This window comes from Adiantum capillus-veneris, chromosome 27 (assembly GCF_014529385.1).
Source record: "Adiantum capillus-veneris isolate H3 chromosome 27, ASM1452938v2, whole genome shotgun sequence".
Lineage (NCBI taxonomy): Eukaryota > Viridiplantae > Streptophyta > Polypodiopsida > Polypodiales > Pteridaceae > Adiantum > Adiantum capillus-veneris.
The window spans coordinates 59,338,314-59,362,731 of record NC_140957.1 but is presented as its reverse complement, the minus strand read 5'-3'; the positions used below and the strand labels follow the sequence as shown (position 1 = coordinate 59,362,731).

General features: G+C 40.3%; 1 protein-coding gene across 2 annotated transcripts in view; it reads right to left on the bottom strand.

The window, feature by feature from the left end:
• Positions 1-24,418, bottom strand: part of LOC147422053 (putative LRR receptor-like serine/threonine-protein kinase At1g67720) — a 60,282-nt gene that overhangs the window by 5,231 nt on the left and 30,633 nt on the right. Inside the window, exon 7 of one of the 2 annotated variants that reach the window (XM_086503819.1) lies at positions 23,060-23,827. The exons of the other annotated variant lie outside the window; for it this stretch is intronic. Within the exon in view, the coding sequence (XP_086359945.1) occupies positions 23,389-23,827 (439 nt within the window). The 3' untranslated portion in view covers positions 23,060-23,388. Of the gene's footprint in view, positions 1-23,059; positions 23,828-24,418 lie in introns of those variants that run through there. 2 annotated transcript variants of the gene reach the window in all.

The following is a 24,418-nucleotide window of genomic DNA, read 5'->3' as shown; positions in this document are numbered from 1 at the left end:
TGAAGCACATGGACAAAATACTCGAACATATAACTACCCATCTTGAAGCCCTACTGATGGCATAATACATCACAGGAAGCTGATAACTGATACAAACACTCATCGACGTCAAAATGCAAGCAAAAGGTTTGAGATTTTTTTTGCCAAAGAATGGGTATGTAAAGACGTTCTTGAATCCATTAATATGTAAGCAGATAAGGAAAATTTGGATTATTGGTATAATTTAAGCATGCTAGTCCGGTATGCTCATGTTTTTTTAAAAAAATGGGTTAAAATACATATGATATACGTTATGATTGATTATTTTTGAAGAACTTATATACTGAAACAGATAGTTTGTAGTCCTCTGATGCTCACTAATTTGTATATGAACCTTTCTTATAAAGATGGGATTTTTTGGAAAAAATATCCAAAAAACAAACAGAATGCTACTAGAATTTTTAGAATCTTTGAAAAAGTATCCAAAATAACAGATAACATGATGTAATTTATATATATACACCAAGGAAGGATTCTGACATTCACTAGGGTAGTGCGACAGGGATAACAACCAGAGTCTGGTATCGATGCCTGTCTTCCTAGAAAAACATGTTAAGTTCTAACTTGATATTTTTTGTAGATGCTGGCAGGTAATAGCTGGACTCTCTTGCTTAACTAGGAGTAGCAACAACTTCTCCAATGGACTACGCTTTTATTTACTGCTGGTGTATCATGCTATCATGGTCAAAATTTTGATCATGCAATCAGATGTAGATGAATAATCAATTATAATCTGTTATGAGGACTCACATACTATGTAACTTGAATTTAATATATTACATTGTTATCGAATATATTATTTCAATCAATTGATCTTGTCTCGGTCATGTATATGAAGGGATTTTCAAACATAAACACACACACACACACACACACACACACACACACACACACACACACACACACACACACATATCGGTGCCCCATGCAAGGGTGTAACAGATTTTCAATAAGCGTGCCCCTCCTCTCTTGGCATAATGTGTACTCAGAGTGGTGAGAGAGTGATCGTGGATGTACTGGGCATTTGGTTTTTCTACGCCTGTCATGTTATTCCATTTTGAGCTATTTAAGATTCCCAATGTTTGCAATAAACCAAGGTTTAGTGTATTTTTACCACTAAAATTATAAATTTCCAGCTAGATTCCAAGCTTGCCTTAAGGAAAGTCGACAAAATTTTCGCAAGTTTTAATGTAGATATCATGAATTCTTTAAATTTTGACCTAAAATTCAAAAGAGTTTTATTTTGTCCTTATAGATTTTAAAATTTCTTCGACTGGAAAATTTATTTTTGGTAAGCCATATTCGAGACCTCTCTCTCTCTCTCTCTCTCTCTCTCACACACACACACACACACACACACACACACACACAACCTCAACACACTCATGTAGTTCCACATTAGGTGTAGGTAGTGCCAATTTGACTCCAAGACCATCTGACTATGGCCCTTTGTGCAAAGCTACAACGTGCAATGTGCACATTCTCGGGGCCAAAAAGACAATGATACATAGAAGTCTCAATTGTAAGATTTTAGTTCAATGTTATGTGATGCGTGAAAAAAGCTTCAAAAGTTTACCATTTTTTGAAGCTCGAGTATAAATTTTCAGAGCTAAGTGTGCATTTGTGTAGAAAGAAAAAGGGAGTTCTTTATGGCCTTCAAAATGCAAAGTAGAACTGTGACTCTTCGAATGGTTTTGTAAAACAATTCAAATTTGAGGGTTGGAGTGAAACTCCATAACCTTTTCATAGTCTATAAATAATATAGATAAAGTACTTAGTTTTTTGACTTTTGCTAGAACCAGAACTCAAAACCAAGCCTTTTCATTTTCTGCCCTTCACTTTTGTACTTCAAAATAGATGTTTCTTGAGTTCTTTTTGGCTTTCTAAAAGAAGCCTTAGCGTTGAGTTGAGTTAGGCATATTTTCATTGTTTTCAGTGCCATGATGAGACTTACCTTAAATGTTATTTCCATTTTAAAATATTAAATGAATCTTTCTATTTCACCTTTCATTTTACATCCTTACATGATTTGACCTACTTGCATTCTAATCTTTGAGAATGCTAAAGTAAAGCTTCACTTTGCATAATTCTAGTAAATTCTATACATATACATACATACATACACACATATATTTATTTATTTCACACACACACACACACACACACACACAAAATGAGCAAACCATGGTAAAGGGAAGAAAAAATGGTGAAATATGTGAGAGCTTAGTTCAAAAATTTTGTAGATTCAAAAATTCGACTATTATTTTTGGTTTGCTTTTTTGCAAGGAGGAAACTCAGTCCCTTAATAAAAAGAGATATTTTTGAACAATGCTTTACCTTATATAATTCTATTTAAACTCAACCTAATGATTTTATCATTTTCTTATTGTTTTAGAAAGCCACAATGACCCTTTCACTTGTTTGAAATGAACCAAAGTGTGACACGTGGATGCCTCCTTCCTTGAATAATTTAAGCTGCTTCATATATAGTATAAATAGAAGGTGTGCTCATTTTTTTGGAAACAGGTTTAATAATAAGAATATGAGAAGATCCCCTTTGCAATTAAAAAGGAAAAGAAAAGGCATATAAAATAATGTTTTTTGTTCTCTCCTTTACCAAATCTACGAGTCCACAAGGAGATATTTCTCTGTGCATTGAGATTCGTAGGTGACACGAGGTTGCGCGCAAAACAGAATTGATGCATGACAAGCGAAATACTATGAATTTGAGAACATGTGCAAGCAAAGTGTCACAAGGCGATGGGAAATCAAGTCTCTAGCATTTGATGTATGCGTTGTCCAAACAATACTTTACGGTGTAGAGGTATGGGGGGGGAGTATCCCCGCTAGCACTTGGAATGACATTGAAAAGATACAGAAAAAATTCCTATGTAGACACATGGGGATCAAAACTACCACCCCATACTCAGTGATGCTTTTGGAGACAGGAAAGAGACCCTTGGAAATGCAAGCCTTATAGAGGGTACACAGATACCTCATGAAAGTTAAGATGATGCCGGAGAGCCGTCTATCCCACATGGCATGGCAAGCCGGATGTAAACCGCAAAAGAATTACAAGAGTAAATTTCTCACATCCAGTCTCGTAGAAGACATATGGAAATGGTTCTCTAGATGGAATGTGGGAGACCATGTGGACATGCACATAGAGGAAGGCACTGAATATGAGCATGGGCTGAATTTTGAGAGAAGCATACTTGAAGCCCTACACACTAGATGGAGTACAACAGTACACAGGTCCAAATTTGAATACTACGGCAAACACATCAATACACGATATTGGGAGACCTACAAGACTGGGGACACCCAGATGCATATCAGGACACCTATGTCCCACCGGGCAAGACGGGCCATTACTTTGATGCGGACGCGATCACACATGCTCAAGATTGAAACGGGAGGGTGGCTGAATATTAAGGAAAATAGAAGGACATGCACACAATGCAATTTAAACAAAGTGGAAAGCAAGGCCCATGTCACCATCGAGTGCCCAGCATACGCACACATCCGTGCTGATTTCCCATTGCTATTGCAAGGAGATGTCACCTTTGAGGAGCTTCTCTCTTGGACACACCCCTCCCTAGTAGCTTTAGGCATCTACTTTGCCAAAGTATTGGATCATCACACAACACTAACACACAAGAAAGCTACTAGCCCACTACCCCCTCTACACACATGAGGGGAGCCTCTTGTAGATTTTATTTTTTTTGTGGTCCCATGGGTCATTTTGGCCCCCCGAGGACATAAATACAACAACATCATCATCCTCTCTCTCTCTCTCTCTCTCTCTCTCTCTCTCTCTCTCTCTCTCTCTCTCTCTCTCTCTCTCTCAGGACCATCGATGCATTTTTTCCCTCGCTAGGAGGTTTTTTCCCCCGTGCATTGTAAATACGTCCATCACAGTAGGGCTAACGCATCTTTTAATTATACACTAAGTAATACACTCTTTGTTGTGTGCCTTGCGCTTCCTTCATCTTCTCCAAGCTGCGTGCATTTCCCTGCAACCCTATTTCCAACAATTGGTATCAGAGAAGGTTGCATCCTCTCGATCTTAGTTGCCAGCAGCAAACATGCCCGCTCACTTTGTCCAATTTTTGTGAGATTTGGTGAGCGTTAGCATGTCGGAAAATACTTAGAGCGTGCTTAGAATTTTCATTTGGGCTCATTTAGGCCTTTGTTTCCACTACAAGCAGTACTACGTAGGCTATTTTGTCATGTTGGCAAATTTTTTGTCAGTGCCGTTTTCTATATAACAAGTCCCTTACAACCTTCTACAATTTTTGCTATATAAACATGTAATATTTAATGGCCTAATAACTTGTGTGTAGCGGAAATGAGCATGAACATAGTGGGCATTTCATTAGAATAGATTCCTAATGAGAATTACAAGAGTGCTTGGGTGGAGAGAGCAACAAAAATCATAACACCTAGTTAGATAGCATCGACAATACTTTCAAAAGAGAGAGAAATTAAGATATTGACAACAGCTGAGGACTGGATTTTCATGGAGCCGGTTCCCCCTCCAAAAGGCTTTGTATTATGGTTTCTCCCATCAAGAGAGACATTGTACAATACAATTCTTTGTGTTCCTTCAAGACTAGCTAGTGCAATGAAGATGAAATCTTCATGCACTAAGCAAAACACTTAACAAACACAACTTTAATTATCCCCGTTCTCAAACCCAAGACCTCACACACCTTCGAAGATGGTGAGAGCTAGCAGGGTATGAGAGTAGATTGAGAGGAAGAAGGAGTATCTTACGAGAAAGACGTACATCTCCTCACATAATCACTCATATTAGCATAGCTTTAGCTTAGTAATTAGCTTGGTAGAGGAGATGAGCATGCATTGAAGCTTGGCTCTTGGTTGGATTTGCATCCACATGCCAAGAGTGTGTTGATGTAGGCTTCTATCTCACAAGCTTGGAGTAGGTGATGAGCTCTCCATTAAAGCTTGGGAAGAGATAGTCTTCTTTGCTTCACACCTAGACTGTGTGTGTGAGTGTGTGTGTGATAATGCCTTGCAAAAATCAGCCCCCTCTCTCTCTTGGGCGAGCCCTCTTGCTATTTGCTCTTGCTGAAGCCTCATTGGCCCTCCCCAAGTCAAGCCGATCACCATTAAGCAGCATAAGTGATAGCCTTTTGACATGTGTCCCCCTTTTCCCTTTTGTGAGAGCTTTAGGTAATTAAATAATTAAACTAAACTCTCATTGGACCCCTTTGCCTCCTAGCCAATAGGAATCAGGCAAGCCATTGGGCTCCCGAATGCTCATTCGACCCCTTGGGAGACTGCCCAATAGTCTTCTAGGAGACTTAATTCTCATTGGTTTCTTTTATTAAATGCTTTTAAATTAATTAAACTAGATTTACTCTAGCTTAATTCTCATTGGTCCACTTCAAGGGTCATCCAATAGAAATTGGGCACACCTTGTGGGCATCTGGCCTAGGGAGCTGACATGTGTCCCTCATTCCCTTTGTGTAAAGGGAGCCTGTGTGTGTGTGTGTGTGTGTGTGGATTTCTCTCTCATCCCCTACTCTCAAGGCTCGCCCCCTCCCATGTAGGGATATGCCAAGACTTTTTAGTCATACACAAAGCATCCAATTTCCCCTAGGTTTGACCTTTGGACACAACCTTTGAATTTTGGAACCTTAGCATTTTGGAAGTCTTAATGGGCTGAACCTTAGGGTCTTTTTAGCCCATTGTTGCACATGGCTCTTTTGCAGATGCCCCCCCCTTTGGATCCCTATTTTCCCTCCTTTGGATCCCTACTGTGGCCGGTCTGCTAGCTTAGTCAATATTCTAGCTTTTTCTCCCCTGGCACTTCCCCACATTAAATGATCAGTTTAATATGAGAAAATCATTTAGGAGAATTAGATATTGATTATTATGACAAACACGTGTTTTTTCCACTTCATTTATTCTCTCTTTTTGGGCAGTTTTCACCCCAGGTGCAGGCCTTTTCCATGGTTGACAACAATATAGATGTGTTCAAGATGTTTGTTACTAAGGACACATTAGATGGGGACAATTACCCTATGTGGGCTTACATGATGCAACATATCCTTGTGTCAAAGGGAGTTTGGAACATTGTGCAGGGCAGTGATGTACATCCTGATTCTGTGGGATACAAGTTATGTTGAGGATGTTGCACATCTTGCTGCAATAATTACTGTTGTTAGAAATGTTTTACCTACGGTTGAGCAAGCCTGTTTGGGATGTAAGAGATGCACAACCTCATGCATTAATTGCGTTGTTTGTGAAGTGCACTAGTAATCCCCACATTCGTTCAACAAAATATGAAAAACAAGGTTAGAATATTCTTGGTTGTCTTTATGCAAGTCATAATGAGGCTAAAAATTGATGCGTAAAGACCTGGAATCAAAGATTATGCATGAGGAAGATGAGATGGACACTTTCCTTTCTACGGTCAAGGATATTAATGATAAAATTATTTTTGCAAGTGAAGTCATTTCTAACAGTTCCCTTGTGCAGTTTGTTCTTGCTGCTTTGCCAGATTCATACTAGAATTTTGCTAGTACTTGGAGACTTATGACCCAAGGAAATCTTGAAGTTTTCAAGTTTGATGCATTATGCACATTACTCTTGCAAGAGCCACTTTCTAGAAAAAATAAATCTAAAAAGAGTGCATTTGAACATGCCTTCATTGCTACTCAAAGAAAAGGTGATAACAACAATGCAACCACTTCTCATGGTTCTTTTGCGAGTGGAAAGGCACATGTTCCTAATGCTTTTGCTGGCAGCAATTCGTTTGGGAATTTTGATGATAAGGGAAAAAAGAAGATGTGTTTCCATTATTGTAAGGCTAATGATCACTTGATCAAGCAATGTCCTGAGTTGAAGGGAAAAGAGGCTAGATCCACTACTACAAGGTCCAATACAAGTGCAACTATTGTAGAGTCTTCTATGAAAGAATATTGTGATGTTGATGTAGATGTAGAGTGGGCACTTAGTGTAGAGTGTACTTATGATCCTATTGTCCATGATACATGCATGTCAGTTGCTACAAATTCACATGTGTGGTATTTTGACAGTGGTGCTACAAAGTACATTATCTCACATCGTGATTTATTTACCTCTCTTGAGTCTATCCCTCATGGAAATACGGCCACTTGTGCCAACAATGCCTCTTATCCGATGAGTTGGAAACATTGTGCTTACTACTACAAATGGTAGTTCTTTCACACTTGTTGATGCATTGTATATACCTAGGATCAAGAAGAATCTTTTGTCTATATCTACACTTGCTAAACTTGGTCTTGTAGTCAAATTTGTGGATGACAAATGTATAGTACATGATTTTAGTTTTGGTGATGAAATTGTTGCATCTGGCCTTTGTGTTATGGGATATATAAGCTCACTTTGTATGACAAGTGTGGGAATTTTTTTGCAAATGTAGTTGTAGATTTCAAGGCTATTTCAGATGCAAAACATTGACATGCACGCTTTGGGCACCTGAATTTTTCCAATTTTCTATGTTTGCAAAAATCTGATATGGTTGCTTCTGTACTGCCTCTTGAAGCACTTATCAAGCATGTTTGTGAAGGCTATATTTTGGGTAAAATACAGCATGCAAAGTTTTTGAAGGATGGTTCAGTAAGGACTACATGTAGGTTGCAGTTTGTGCATAGTGATGTTTGTGGACCCATGCAAACTCCTTCCTTGGGCAATTACCTGTACTTCGTGACTTTCATCGAGGATTACTTCAGGAATGCTTGGGTGTATCTTCTTAAAGAGAAGTCTAAAGTGTTTTTATGCTTCAAATAATTTTTGATATGGTTGAAAATGTCTCAAAATGTACTATGGGCACCCTAGCTCCATGCCGATCGAGGGGGTCGTATATGTCTTATGAATTCAATGCATTTCTGGCTAGTCATGATATAAAACACCAATATACAGTGCCATATACACCTCAACAAAATGGTGTTCTTGAGAGGAAAAATAGGACACTTACGGACATGGCAAGATGTATGGTCAAAAGTCAAGCTTTTCCGCATTCATTTTGGCTTGAGGCTATCATGTGTGCCATTTATGTACTAAACAAGTGTCCTACGAAAGCTTTGCAGTCTATGACTCCATATGAAGCATGGCATGATAGAAACCCTTCTATTGAGCACATGCATGTTTTTGGCTGTTCGACATATGCTTTGCTGCCACAAACACAATGCACAAAATTGAATGATAAGACTGTCAAATGTTTTTTTGTTGGTTATAGTACTGAAAGAAAAGGTTACATGTTATACCATCCATAAACAAAGAATATCTTGGTTTCACAAGATATTGTGTTTGTGAAAGATTTTATTCAGCCCTTGTTGTCATGTACTAGAGACGATAAAGCTCACAAGACAAATATGACAGTTTGTTGACTCTTTTTAGTGGTGGAAGTTTGAATGTAAATTCCAATGAGGCAAACATACAACCTATGGGTGTTTTAGAAAATGTTACATATCAACCTATTACTGATACAGATGTACATGATGACGAAAGGGCCGAGAATGAGCATGCTAGAGGTATCCAAAAATGGTCGGTGCATACTTTGCGTGACAGTAAATTAGATGCCCTTTGTTTTGTCGTACTCGTTACATTCTCGCCATGCATCTTATGCATCAGATTGCTAGGCTTTGCCTGTGTCTAGCTTATGTGTCGTGGAGGATCCTCAATCTGTCTTTGATGAAGCACATAATTCAAAAAATTGGATGGTGCCATGTAATCAAAATACGATGCACTTATAGAAAATGACAGATGTAATTTATATGGTTTGCCTCTTGGCAAAAAGGCCATTGGTACAAAGTGGGTTTACAAGTTGAAACGAAAGCTGGACGGTGAGATTGATCGTTATAAGGCTTGACTTGTTGCAAAGGGTTATGCACATTAGAAAGGCATAGATAATGAAGAAAATTTTTCTCCCACTTGTCGTATGACTATTGTGTGTTTTCTATGTGCACTGAGAACTCATTTTGGTTGGGATGTACATGAGTTAGACATGTTTATTGCTTTCTTGACTGGTGACATATTTGAGGAAGTTTATGTAATGCGCAATGGCGGTTTTGTCAAGAAAGGGCAAGAGGATAAAGTATACAGATGTAAGAAAGCTTTGTATGGGTTGAAGCAATCTCCTTGTGCTTGGTATGAGAACAATGATACTCATTTGGTCAAATGAAGCTTTTGTAACAATCCAATAGAAATCACATTGCATGTAAAGTGTGAGGGTGATGTACTTCTCATGGTCGTCCTCTACGTAGATGATTTGTTGATCACTAGACCAAATGAGAGACATATTGATGACTTTAAGGATGATTTAAATGCTACTTTTAAAATGAAAAATTTGGATTTGTTGCATCATTATCTGGGTATACAATTTAACCAGTGTGATGGTGGTATTGCTTTGTGTTAGACAAGTTATATAGAGACATTGCTATGCAAGTTTGGACTTGAGGATTTCAAACCTATTGACACTCCCATGGAAACAAGTTTGAAATTGAGTCTTCATGATGTTGGTGATCCTACCAATGTTACTCTTTACCAAACTATTGTTGGCTGCCTTATTTATGTATGAAACACGAGGCCGGATATTCAGTTTGTAGTCTCATAGGTCAAGAGATTTATGCATAGCCCAGGGTCAAACTGTCAAGAGGATTTTTTTTTCTACTTGAGTGACACTTTACATCTTGGCTTGTTTTATCCCAAGGGGGGATCATTGCCACCTAATTAACATGATTTTTCAAACTCAGATTGGGTTGGTTGTTTTGATATGCGAGTGTCCATGAGTGGTTGTTGTTTTATGCTTGACAGTTCATGCATAGCATGGTTGAGCAAGAACGAACGTACTGTGGCCACTTTCAATTATGAGGCTGAGTACATGGAAATCTTCATAGGTACACGACATGTATTTTATTAATATTGCAAAGGTGGCTCAAGCCTCAACGAAGCTATTGTGGAGGTATTCCTTATTGTGATATGCCCAAAATCCTATGCGATGGGCAAGAGATCGATATTGAGCATTAATCTGAGTTTTACTCCTCAAATTGAGCAAGGGGAAGCGATTTAGAGCATCTGGTGAAGATTTCACTTATTGGAAGTGGAGTGGGTCAAGTATGCGCCAGTGATGGAGATAGTAACATTCTCCCAAAATCAATTTGTTTAAATCAAGAAATTGATGAAGCACCAATCTAGGTGAAGTTGGTATATCAAAGAAGGTAGAAAATCCTTAAAGAATTTTCATTCAAAAAATGATTCAGGTGCAAGTTTCCTATTTCCTATCAGCTTGGTTGAGCTAAGGTGGGAGGAGGCAAAAGATCACTATATAATGATTTTGGAAAGGCAATGACTTCCATGGCTCCATGGTTGAGGATAACAAATGAAATGTGAATCTACTAAGAAGACTTTGTGAGCGGGATGGAAACATAAACAACGCCTCTATAATCACCCGACACACACTCTTGGGATAATACACACACACACACACACACACACACACACACACACACACACACACACACACACACACACACACACACACACACACACACACACACACACACACACACACACACACACTATGGGGAACCACTCGGCTTACACAATCCACCTGGCCGAGACAGGGAACACACGGATGGAGTGAGAAGAGAGAGACTATCCATTTATCCACTCAACACACACACACACACACACACACACACACACACACACACACACACACACACACACACACACACACACACACACACACACACACAACAACAAAATCAGCTCAAAAGAGGAAGATTTTTGATATTTAGATACAATTGATCTTGGGCCAATACCAATGAGGCAAATAGCTCACACAATATGGATGAAATATGCGAGATACAATTACAAATTTGAGCAAAGGCTTCGCTCACAAGAGAAAGTTACACAGCCAAAAAAACAAAAAAACAGTGAGGAATTTGGCAAAATGGACAGTGCCATTGTGTCTGGAATGACCAAAAACCCCGGTCTACAATATCAAAGTGCTCAAATCCGACCTCGCGGATGAGCAGTTTATGGCCAAAACAGGCTTTAAAAACAACAAAAATTGACTTGCGATTGTTCCTCCTCTTCTCTCCACATTTTTCTGGTTTTTTTCTTAAGTTTTCAGTGTCCACTCTTCGCTTTATCCCTTGGGCACCTTTGGCCTTTTGATTGACCTCAAACGGACCCCGAACATGCCAAAAAATGGCCACACAGTGAGTTTTTGTTACCCTTCTACATCCATCCGCACACTTGGCAATCAACTTTTCTCAATAAGGCATCCCCACAATAACGTGAAGTGCCCCCCAAATATAGTTCTCATGATGAAATTTTTGCATAATCATCACAATAAAACATTCCCGTTGTGCCCTCACTTACCACGTGCAAGTATTGATCCCATTCGACCTCCTGACGCCACTGGATGCCACCTGACGCACCTGCTTACCTCATGGTGTTGGCCCTTTGATAGCTTCCTCGAGAAGTTTTACGCTCTACCAACTCCTCATTATTATAGAAAAACACATTGATGCTGGTGGAAGTCGATGTACTATGTACACGCTATCCTACATGTACACATGTGGGCCCCACGTAATCACCTGGCTCTAGAAAATGGGCAATTCTTTATTCGATGCACCAGGAATGTGTATATACATATGTGCAAGTCACTTCTTCCAAAAACCTCTTAACATAATTCGCCGATCCCCTAGCCTGTTAGATCATTCATGATCAGCAGCAGCAGCAACAACAAAAAGAGATATGAGACTCGCTGCGTCACAGGTCTCCTCATCCCTCACAGACATTACTTGTTCTGCGGAAAACTCATCTTGCTCCACCATCATCAATCTAGCATGATATAATTTAAGATGCAATCCATTTACCCTTGACTTATGTAGAATCCCATCTAGGTTAGCCAACTGATATGTACCATTCAAAAAACACTCAACTACCTTGAAAGGGCCTTCCCACTTAATTTGAAACTTCTTTTGGAATGTCTTGTCTAGCTTACTGTTGTAGTGAAAAACCAAGTCATGTTTCTTGATACCCTTACTTTTGACGTTTTCATTTATCTTTGCTAAAGCCTTATCTTGCATCTGTCCATAATGTTCCAATGCGCTTATTCTATCCAGCTGAACCTCTTGTAATTGTAAGAGCCTCTCTTTGAATTCATCACTGGACTGCCCAAGCAACTTCTCTAACATCTTGACTGCATGAAACTCTACTTCCACATGCAATAGTGCTTCCTTTCCATATACCAAATGAAATGGAGTAAACCCTGTACCCGTCTTTACCGAAGTACGGTAAGCCCATAATGCACTAGGAAATTCCAAATCCCAATTATTTCCCTGGTTCTTTGTCACTTTTGAAAGAATTTGTACCAACTCACCATTGAATCTTTCATTCAAGCCATTACATTGTGGATAATAAGGAGTGGTATGTTGGTGCCTAATCTTCATCTTCGCGCATAAAAAAACTAATGTTGTCACTTTTGAAAGAATTTGTACCAACTCACCATTGAATCTTTCATTCAAGCCATTACATTGTGGATAATAAGGAGTGGTATGTTGGTGCCTAATCTTCATCTTTGCACATAAATAACTAATAGTTTAGCTCTAAATCGTGGTCCCTTGTCCGAAAGTAGCTCTAGTGGCACCCCAAACTTGCAACATGTTTCATCGTACACAAATTTTACCACATCCTTTACAGTGATTTGACCATCTAGAGAGATAGTCAAATGTAGTCAAAATATAGCTTTTGCCCCTGCTTGTGATAGGTAACGGGCCTATTGCATCAATCCCCCACTTTTCAAACACATCAAACGTCATGATGGCTTTTCATAGCTCTGGCTTCAACACTCTCTTCCCAAATGCTTGACACCTATTGCAAGACTTATACCAATGGTGAAAATCCTTTTGCAAACTAGGCCATACATACCCCTCTTGCAAGATCTTATGCAAGGTGATCTTTAGAGCAAAATGTCTTCCACATGCGCCTTCATGATTCTCTTCAAACACTCTATAAAGCTCCTCCCGCCAAGGTACATGTCTCAACACGAGATCATCCCCTTTCATGTATAAGACATCACCAATCAATTTGTACTTGGATTCTCTACGTACAAAACCATACTTCTTAGACTTTTGAATGTTCTTCGGAATGATTCTTGTTAGCAAAATCTCCTCTTCTTGAAGCCAAAATTTCCTGGCCATGATAAAGAGGTAAATTGTTCCTCAACACAAATAGCTCCCCAATCATGCTTTGAGATGCTTCATGTGACTCTCCATTTAGAGCATGTTCAATGTGTCTGATGCTACATGCTTGAACATTTTTAACAGGCCTTTAATTTTGAAACACATTTCCTTCAATGAGGTGTTCTTCCTCTTCCACACACCCAACACTTGCTTCACAACGAACAAGGCATCACCTTTTATGCTCAACCTTCTAATCCCATGCTTCAAACAAATGTGTAATCTGGCTTCCAAAGTAGCATATTTAGTCTCATTGTTATTATGAGCATTCAATTCGAACCCTCTCTTGCATACTAGCTTCCCCTCTAGATCATAAAGTGCTATACCCCCTGAAGCCGCATCATGAATCTTTCTGTATGGCCATCAAAGAACAACACATGTGCATTGCTGATCTGTGACACTTCTTCAACTACCCTTCTCACCACCTCTTCCTTAACAAGAAGGGGATTCTCCTTGTAAGTCAACAAATCAGGTAGGGTAGTTCTTGTACTGTCTTCCATTAAAAAAGAGAACTCAAACTCTTGCAGCTCAATTACCCATTTCTTGACCACATTTGACATGTTAGTGCCATTAATTAATTGTGGCAAAAAGGGATAAATCATTAAGAAAACAAAAGGTCGTGGTAGCAAGTAATGACAAAATCGTCGACAAGCAAATATTGCACTAGCCATCACTAGCTTTACTTCCAATAATTTTCTTTTTCTACGACTAGCCTCACTCGGCTTGCACAATACAGTGGCCTCATGTAATGGCTGCCCTTTTCTTTTTTCAATAGCATGGCTCCAATGGCATCACCCCCTACTGATGGATTTACATAGAACACTTGCTCCCAATCAGGAGCCTACATGGCTGATAGCCCCCCTAACACCTCTTTCACCTCTTGAAACACTTCTTCACACTTGTCATCCCATTGCAATGCTTTACCACTTGTTGTAATGGATAAAGGAGCTGTGAATACAATGGAATAAACCATGAATTGTACTTAACTTTGTGTATAAAGGTTGCCAACTGCTTTGTACTCTTAGGTGATGGAAGAAGAATAATAGAATTAACCTTTTCTGGATCAGCCTCAATGCCATTTTATGACACCATATGGCCCAATAACTTCACCCTTGGTTGTGCTATATGAAATTTAGTTGGATTTAGTTGTCCTCCACATTCATCATATTGAGCCAATACCATCTGCAGCTTCTCATGGTGTTCAACCCTACTGCTGTAGACACAAAAGTCGTCCATAAAATCTTTAACACAACTACCAATGAATGGTGCCAATACCCAATTTGATCTCTCTTGATAGAAGGATGGTCCATTTGTTAACCCAAATGGCAATACCATGTAGAAATAACAACCCCATGGCGTAATGAAATTCGTCTTTGTTCGGTCTTTAAGAGCAATCTTCAATTGAAAATAGCCTGAAAAACCATCACACACACTGTACCTCTCATAACTTGTCACTGAATTCTAGATCTGATAGATGAATGGAAGAGGATATGGGTTCTTCTTAGTGGATTCATTTAAGGGTTCAAAATCTACGCAAATCCTCCACTTTCCATCCTTCTTTGGGCTGACTACTATTGGACTCACCCATTCTGTGGTCTCCACTGGGACTATGAACCCTGCCTTCAATAACTTGTCCACCTCTTCCCGCAAGGCTTCCATCTGCTCTTGACCCATCCTTCTTAGACTTTTCCGCACTGGCTTAGCACCTTCTTTCAGCTCTATATGCATCTCTTCTCCTTTGAACCCTCTAATCGCTTCATATGAAGTAATGAACGAATCAGGAAAACTAGCCAGCATGTGCAAATATATCTCCTTCTCCATATCTGAGAGGTCTCCACTAATCATTTGTGTCATCAATTCCTACTTCTTTGACAATTCAATTTTGGTTTGCATCATCCCTTCAATCACTTCATAAGGCCCTTCACTTTCATCTTCAATCTCATTTGCAAATGCAACTAAACCAGACTCATGGATTTCTTTGTCCATCAAAAGAAATGCAACATCAACATCCTCATCACTGCTAGTAGTACTATCACTATCCTCGTCAGACACAGTGGAATAGTCTTCATCACTAGACTCATCCTCATCTTCATAAAGTTCCTCCAATAGTTTTCTTGTGTCCATGTTATATATCTTCTTGGCACCTGTCTTTCTATAGAGGCTAATTGTACCACGTATCCAATCTTGAACAACTCCCATTGCACGTAACCATGGTCTACCTAGTATAATAGGATATGCTCCCAACCCCACTGGCATCACATGAAAATCAACCACCGCCTTTGCATCATATGCCTCCACTTCTAAGCTCTTTACAACACCCAAACATTTTACTTTCTGGTGGTTTGCCAATCTGATCCAAAAGCCTGACACCCTAGTCTCTATAAGACCCATCTTCTCGATGCATGAGTGTGTTATGACACATATTTGGGCTCCGCTATCAACATAACCTTGTCCCATATTTTTTCTTTTGTGCCACACATCTACTATTGGGCAAAAGTCTGGTAGCTCATCCATCGCCAACGCCTTCACTGAACCTCTCTCTGGTTCTTTCTCCATTGGGTTAACCATCCTCTTCCACTGTCGCTTTAGCTTAGGCACCATCTCTATAAGCTACCAAAAAGTAACATCTGCTTTCCTGCTTGTCAGATCCTCCTTCAAGTCATAGCTTAATTTCCCATCCCCTAGTGGAAAATTTGAAACATGAAACTTGCGACAATCCCTTCTTTTTCTCTTGGCCTTGACATCCTCGTCTTCATGGCTCTTTCCCTTCTTCTTGCTAGGACCTGTGGTATTTCTTCCTTCCTTATCCTATGTGGTCCTCTTCCCAATAGGCATCACTAATGTATCCTCCAGCTTTTCTGCCTTCTCCAAGGTGACCACACTTATCACTTTTGTCTTTTCCTTTTTCTCTTGGGTTAATCCACTGGTTCCCTTAATTTCGATGCCATAATCATTTGACCTATTAGCACATGTCTTGGCAATGGATACATGTCTCCCCCCATCCTTGGTGGCTTATCACATTGTGGGCTGATGTGGCCCAACTCTCCGCAATTATAACACATGGGCGTCTGCCTCTAGACTCTACCATTGCTTTTTCCAACACCATTCCTGGGTCTTTCTTCATCTCCTGGCTGATTTGCAAACCTTCCCCGACCTCGATTATTTCCCACATTACCTAGCATGTTTAGACTGAGATTCTTTATTAAATCTATCACTTGACTCATATCTTGCCTTAGCCCATCATCTTGCATTGCTGTAGTGACCACTGCTGGCATAACCTGTGGAGTAACAGAAACCATTGGGCCTTGCAAAGAATCCATATGCTAAAACTCAGACCTCCTGGGCAAAGACTCTACTCCTAGATGACACATTCTTAGGCTCAACTTCCACTCTTTGTTCCTCGCTACATCTAGTGCATCTTCATATGTCCTAAGCTTCTTTAGCTCCACTCTCCAATGTATATTCTCCCAAAGACTAGTCAAGAACCTGTCCTTCTTCATCATGTTAAGTGGGGGTACCTGTGGTGCTAAGGCCTTGCACATACGCTCCCATGCCATTGAAAACTTACGTATGTACGCATCTACTGGCTCATCTTCCCTTTGCACCAAACCCTGTACTTCTTGCCACACTTTGTCAGGATATTCTATCTTCACAAACTCCACTTCCAATCCATGCCGTAGATTGTCCCAAGTTAATCTCACAGGTGGATCAACCGCACACAACTTCTCTTCAAATGCTTTAGTCGTGCATCACTCTTCAAACAAATACGGAGAAGATGTAACATTTGTGCAGGATCATGAATCTGGTTGCTAATGCACGCAGCGCACATCTTTTCTAAAAAGTCTTCCACATCTTCATCACTTCTTTCATGAAATTTCGGATAAGAGAAAGCCATAGTTACCCAAGTTTTGATGCTTTGACTCACCCCTTCTAACACAGGTGCAAGAACCCAAAAGTTTTTACTGACTCAATCCCCAGAAACTTCAATGGAGCTCAAGATTTAGAAAGGATCAACACATGCACATCAAATGAGTTTTCATAGTTAATCGGGCAAAGGGGATTCTAGTACCTCTCTTAATCTTCTTGGCCCAAACATAAAGACTACGCACTGCTGGTAAAAAATCTTCCTGTCCACATGAACATTTATCTGGATTGTTTGTGCAAAATGAAAAGGAGTGAACTGAGATCCATCGTGATTATCCATTAAAAGCAATCCATGCAGCTCCCAAGAAAGCACACTTGATTTTGCAAGAATTTCAACAGCATAACAACATAAATGGCTCAAAAGACCAAAAGACCAGTCATCACAACTTGGAAAAATTTTGGTAGAGTTTTCCTAGAATTAGAGTAGTAAAAACCCAAAATATCGAATGTATATGTATGTATAACCTGCCAACAATGCTACCCAAGCATCAAGTAGGAATCACTAGTACATAGCCTATGACGAGGTCATGAAAGGGTGCTCCAGCCACTTATATCACTGAAAGGATCTCACATTTGAGAATCCCCCAGCTCAATAAAACCTCACCACGGCCCTCTCACAAAGGCTTATGCAAATCTCGTATAGTCAAGTCTCAGAAATGACTATCTTCCAGACCAAGTCTCAGAAATGGTTGGGACTGCCAAAATAAAACCAAGTATGGCTCCACAAAGGCGTACAGTGGAAGTATCCACAAGTAACATACAATACCAAACAATGCGCTCAAACAGGCGCCAAATGATGCATACCCACGACTACTGCAAGTGACTCCCACTTGCCAATCTATCACTCTACTCCAACCACCTGTACTTGTGTGAATCACCTGTACTTGTACCTGTAACTTGTAACCTGTAATCTCAAAGCTGAAGGTACTCGAAGAAGATCCTCTGTGGGGGCACCAAAAGAATGTGAGCGGGATGGAAACACACACAATGCCTCTATAATAACCCGACACACACTCTTGGTATAATACAGAGACACACTATGGGGCACCACTTAGATTACACAATCCACCTGGCCGAGACAGGGAACACACGAATGGAGTGAGAAGAGAGAGACTATCCATTTGTCCACTCAATACACACACACACACACACATATACACACACACACACACACACACACACACACACACCCAAAAAAACTCAGCTCAAAAGAGGAAGATTTTTGATGTTCAGATACAACTGAGTTTGGGCCAATACCAATGGGGCAAATAGCCCACACAATATGGATGAAATATACCAGATACAATTACAAATTTGAGCAGAGGTTTCACTCACAGGAGAAACTTACACAGCCAAAACAGGAAAAAAACATTGAGAAATTTGGAAAAATGAATAGCATCATTGCATCTGGAATGGCCAAAAACCCCAGCCTACAATATCAAAGTGCTCAAATCCGACCTCGGATACGCAGTTTATGACCAAAACAGGCTCCAAAAACAGCAAAAATTGAGTTGCGGCTATTCCTCCTCTTCTCTCCATGTTTTGTTGGTTTTTTTCTTAGGTTTTTTAGTGTCCACACTTTGTTTTATCCCTTGGGCACCTTTGGATTTTGATTGACCTCAAATGGACCCCGAACAGGCAAAAAATGGCCACGCAGCGCGTTTTTGTTACCCTTCTACATCCATACGTACACCTGGTACTCAACTTTTCTCAATAATGCATCCTGCAATCACGTGAAGTGGCCCCCAAATATAGTTCTCATGATGACCTTTCTACATAATCATCATAATAAAACATTCCTGTTGTGTCCTCAAGTATTGACCCCATTCGACCTCCTGACGCCACTGGATGCCATGTGACGCACATGCTTACCTGATGGCGTCAACCCATTGATAGCTTCCTTGAGAAGTTTTACTCTCTAGCAACTCCTCATTATTATAGAAAAACACACTGATAGTGGTGACAATGAAAATCGATGTACTATGTACACATTGTCCTACCTGTACACATATGGGCCCCACATAACCACCTGGCTCTGGAAAATGGGCAATTCTTTATTCCATGCACCATGCATGTGTATGTACATATACACAATCACTTCTTTCAAAAAGCTCATAACATCGTACTAGAAATATAATGGAGTCCAAGAAGGTCTTTTTTTTTGGTACTTTAAGGAAGTAAAACATTTAATATCAAGAAAGCCATCAATTATGAGATATCAAGCTCAACACATGGTACACCTGGATGATCTCATGCCTACATATATCATTGGCATGAGGTAGTGAACACGAGGATCATCACCAATAGTACTACAACTAGACTTCATCAACTTGGTTTGCCTATTGAAAGTGATGCCCTTTTATCTTGCAATCTCACTCACTAGGACTTCACGTTGAATGTTTTACACAGTCTACTAGTATGTTGTATTCTCCACTTATGTTTTGTGGATCTTATCATCACTTTTAGTTGTGAAGAACAAGAAGTAGTCTTCAAACTCCATCTTTTTATTGTGTGCTCTCTTCATTGTATGCCTGTGTGGTTCTAAGAGCTCAAGCTCTCACCTTCTCTATCTCTTTACAAGGTATTAGAGGTTGGTTGTGGCAAAGGAGCCAAGAGTAGCATGAAAGAGTAGCAAATGAAGTGGTTGAGGGTAAGGCTTACTACATTCTACTCCATCATGTGTTGGCACTACACTCACTTCAAGATTCTTAGGAGGCATTGATATAAGGATATGAAATTCTATCATTTATGAGGAAGGTTGTGTGGTTTGGATTTTTATACACTTATTTGGAATAAGTTTGTGCAACCAAATGGGATGTGTTTCAGCCTCCATCCTAGATTTAGAGTGCATCTACATGCAAGAACACAAAGGTTCTTTTTTTCTTGCAAATCTGTCATTTTGGTGTTGCAAGAATCTTGGTTGGTGCCACAATTTTCATTTTAGTGTTGGAGGAAGCTTAGTTGGTGCCGTAGTTTTCATAGCTACTATAAAGTAGTGCGAAGCATTATATTGGGTGTATGAATGCGTATTGTGGTCAAAAGTTGTGATATATAAAGGCTAATTTTGGTCCACTCTAGGTTTTGTGTAGTTTTTTTTTTAATTTTCAACAAACATATCTACCAATTATGGTATCAATGCTGGTGTCAAATGATAAGCTAGACAAGATAGTTTCTATGCTTGGAAGCTTATAAGGAACAAATTTCTTTTGGGTAAAGGCTATTGGGAGTACATTGAAGGGGCTATGGAATGCAAATCCAACCAAGAGCCAAACTTCAATGGCATGCTCATCTCCTCTACCATTCTAATTACTAAGCTAAGCTATGCTATAAGAGTGATTATAAGAGGAGAATACTTCTTTCTTGTAAGATACATCTTCTTCCTCTTTATCTTTCCTCATTCCCTGCTAGCTCTCACCATTTTTGAAGGTGTGTGAGGTCTTGGGACTGAGGCTAGGTCCACTATGTGTGTTTTTCAAGCATAATTTGGTGCATGAAGCTTCCACCTTCATTGCACCAACGAGTTTTGTCAAGGAACACAAGGATTGTATTGTACAAAAGTCTCCTTTGATGGGAGAATCTATAATACAAAGCCTTTTTGGAGGGGGCACCGGCTCCATGTAAATCCGGTCCTTGATTGTTGTCAATTGTTCTATATCTCTCTCTGTTCAAGTATTGTCGATGCCAAACTAGCTAGGTGTAATTGGTATGTTGCTTTCTCCAACTAAGTACTCTCTCTATGCTCATTAGGAACTTGTTCTTAATAAAATGCTCACTATGTCCGCTACACACTAGTTACTAGTGCATTAGATGTTAGATTTAGACATACACTACATATGCATATATGTGAAAAGGAAGAAAGACCAAGAAGCAAGACTTTTGAGAGTAGATGATTTGTCAATTCCTTGATGTTTTATCAATCGAATATTATGTGCCTAAGAGAGAGAAGAAGAAGAAGAAGAAAATGAGAAGCAATAAAGTTGTAGCAAACAATCCCAGGAGACCTCAAAGACCTTTCTGCCTATCCTTGAATTCAAGATGGTGTTGTTCAAGAGGAAACCAATTCCCACTCACCTATTGGTGAGTGCTGGGAAAAAAAGAAAAGAAACTAGGATAACCAATCTACCACATTTGGGTTACACACACACACACACACACACACACACACACACACACACATATATATATATATATGATAGAGAGAGAGAGAGAGAGGAGAAGAAGAAGAAGAAGAAGAAGAAGAAGAAGAGGAGGAGAGAAGAGAAGTTTTTAATGCAATAGGAACAATCCCAAGAGACCTCAAAGATCTAACTGAAAAGTGTTGAACTCAAGATCAATTATTTGAGAGATAATTGGGATAACCAATCTATCAAACCTGGGTGGGGGAGAGGGGGGCGGTATTAGCTATTAATTACTCTTAATGTTTCTTCCCTTGTTTTTTTTGTTGCTAAATTATTTGCTGCTATTAAACTTAAAAACATGTTGCTCCCCCCGCCCCCCCCCCCCCCCCCCTCTTTTTGGAGGAAGGGAGGGAGGGAGAGTGAGCTTTTATATATTTTATCTCCTCCATTTTTTCTTTCCGTCCAAAGGATGATTACATACTATATGTTTGTTGAACACTATAACACTATAAGGAACTTAAGCTAGCGCATACAATAGAGACAACACGGATGTCAACGTGATAATCCCACTATTCCCCTCCCTACTGGCTCTACTTACATTTTCAATACACAATATCTTCCCAAGATGCTTCAGCATCTCGAATTAGCTTCAAAAGCACTCCTAATGCCTAGGATTTGACCTCAGCACGTAGACACTAAAAAGAGAAGCTTAACCACTAGGCTATTCGCCTTGGCTGCCCTTAGGGGATCCCTTAAGCACTAAAAAAAAAGGAAATACCAAAACCACCCCCACCCCCCACCCACCCCCCCCCCCCCCCCCCCCCCCCCCCCAAAACCCAAAACTAATTAATCGTTTATGAAAAAGTCATTTTGGCTGCCTACTCCCCTCCCTTGCACATAATTATGTTAATAGTCGCAAAACGACCATCAATGAGCCACATAGTGACCCACTGATAAGAGCGAGCTATAGCAAGTCTCACAAACTCATGATGGTAAACATCAAAATCTTGCCTTCTACCCAATTGCCAAACCTAGGAACTTTTGATTTCAGAAATGAAACAATTTGTTTGTTTGTTTTTTTTTTTGGCAAATCTCACATTATGTGAGAAGTTAGATTAAGAAAAAGCAAAATCTACATAATAACCCCCATGCACAAGCCTGCCATAGGGGGCCATCATCAGCGTCCAGTTGAACAAGTTCAGAGGGCTTTTACATGGATGCCCTAAACATACAAAGCACATCAGCTAACTCGAGGTTTTACAAGGACCCCCAAACCACGTACAGACAACAGACTTGTGTGAGCTACCAAGACAGTGCTCCTACCACAAACACTAAGCTTGCACATAAGAACAAAAAGTCACCAGCAAGTGAGAGCCCCATAAGGATGGGTGAGGGTGCAGGCTCGAGCCCCATAAGGATGGGTGAGGGTGCAAGCTCGACCTTTGAGGTCCATGCTTTCATTTTACTCCTCTAATAGACTTAGAATGATCTACTCCTGTTTGGCCCTATCTTTGTAAATTGTTGGGACGCCTCTCTTCCCTCCTGTGAGGCACTGTTGTAATATTCCACCCTTTTAATATCAATTCATGTTTTCTCCAAAAAAAAGTAACCAACAAACCTTTTTTTTTTCTTTTAATAGCAAAACTCATAATTGTGAGTAAATTATATTAACCAACCCAAATAGTTACAAGGTCTTGTCATGCTCTGTTGAGCCATGACATCATCCAGGGACCATAATTACATCTGCTATCAGGGCAGCCATCCCAACCAACTCGCCCCCTTATCCTTGATACATAAGGTCCATTATCTTGTTCTTCTGAGATCTTTTAATTACTGATAGCCAAGCTTTTCCCCCGTCCTAGGCATGCCCTTTGCTGACAACTATGCACAAGTAGTCCTAGTCCAATCCTCCGAGTGTTGCTTGTGCCCGAGCGTCCATATTAGCACTTTGCTTTCTTGCATAATTTCTGCGAAGCTTGCCACCTCAAGACCTCCTTCAAACACACGACGGTTCCTTGTCTGCCAACAAACTTTCTAAATCAGCTGCAATCAAGAACCAGCCAAGATGGTAAGAAGCCCACAATCACTTTGGTGGTCTGTGACGAGGACACATGCACAACCACACGATCCACCAACTTCGACACAACACCCAAAAGCATTAAAAGAACAGCCCGCCTCGAAACCGCAAACAAAACATACATGAAGGCGGTAGTGTCAATGGCCCTTCTGCAAGATATTTCAAGCCATGCATGATTGGACTGCCGTTCAAAGGGAAATAACACCTGCAATAGCCCACAAACTAGGTTGGAAGATGCCTGCTCCCTGCAAAGGGTCGATCTCCTCAAACCCAAGTCTCCCTCGAGCTTGGAAGCTCCACCCTCGTCGTGACAGAGCCGCGTTTCCCTACAGTAGTAGAAGGTCCCTTTGGGGCCTTCTTCTCCAAAAATACCCGTTGTTGCGACCGTTAGTGTCTCCCTCCTGCAAGTCCACCAAATGGCCACCCCAAGACGTGTGAGCATTCAAAACCATGCAATATGTATCTACACATAAAGATTTACATGAAGATAGTCTAGCCAAGTAGTTGAAGGAGAGGCATACATGATACATGTGTGTATGGAGTATGTCCGAGTAGTAAGTTTGCCAAAGTGTCTCATTGAGGGGAATCAACAAAGATCCCCTGCCTTGGGGCTCAAAAGGAAAAGGGAAGGGCCAAGGGGAAAAAAAAAAAACTTCTTGCTGAGTTAGAGATATCTTTAAGGTCTCTACTTCTAAACATTAGTGCGAATCTCTTAAGATCTTGCTAGCAACCTTAAGATGTCTTAAGCTTGTTGGTGTTCACGCGGTGCCATGCCCTCCGTACCCCCTCCCCTTGCAAGCTTGCATGCACTCTGCAAACAGAGAGCGATGGATGGATTCCCTTCAGCTCCGTGATCGTAGGTCCGCCATGACCACTTTGCCTCAGGCCCTTCCTTGTGGCAGCCTTTTGTATCTGTGTCCGTCCTCGTGTGCGCAAATGACGAGGTGTAGCACCAGCGTGAGCGAGAGAGAGAGAGAGAGAGAGAGAGAGAG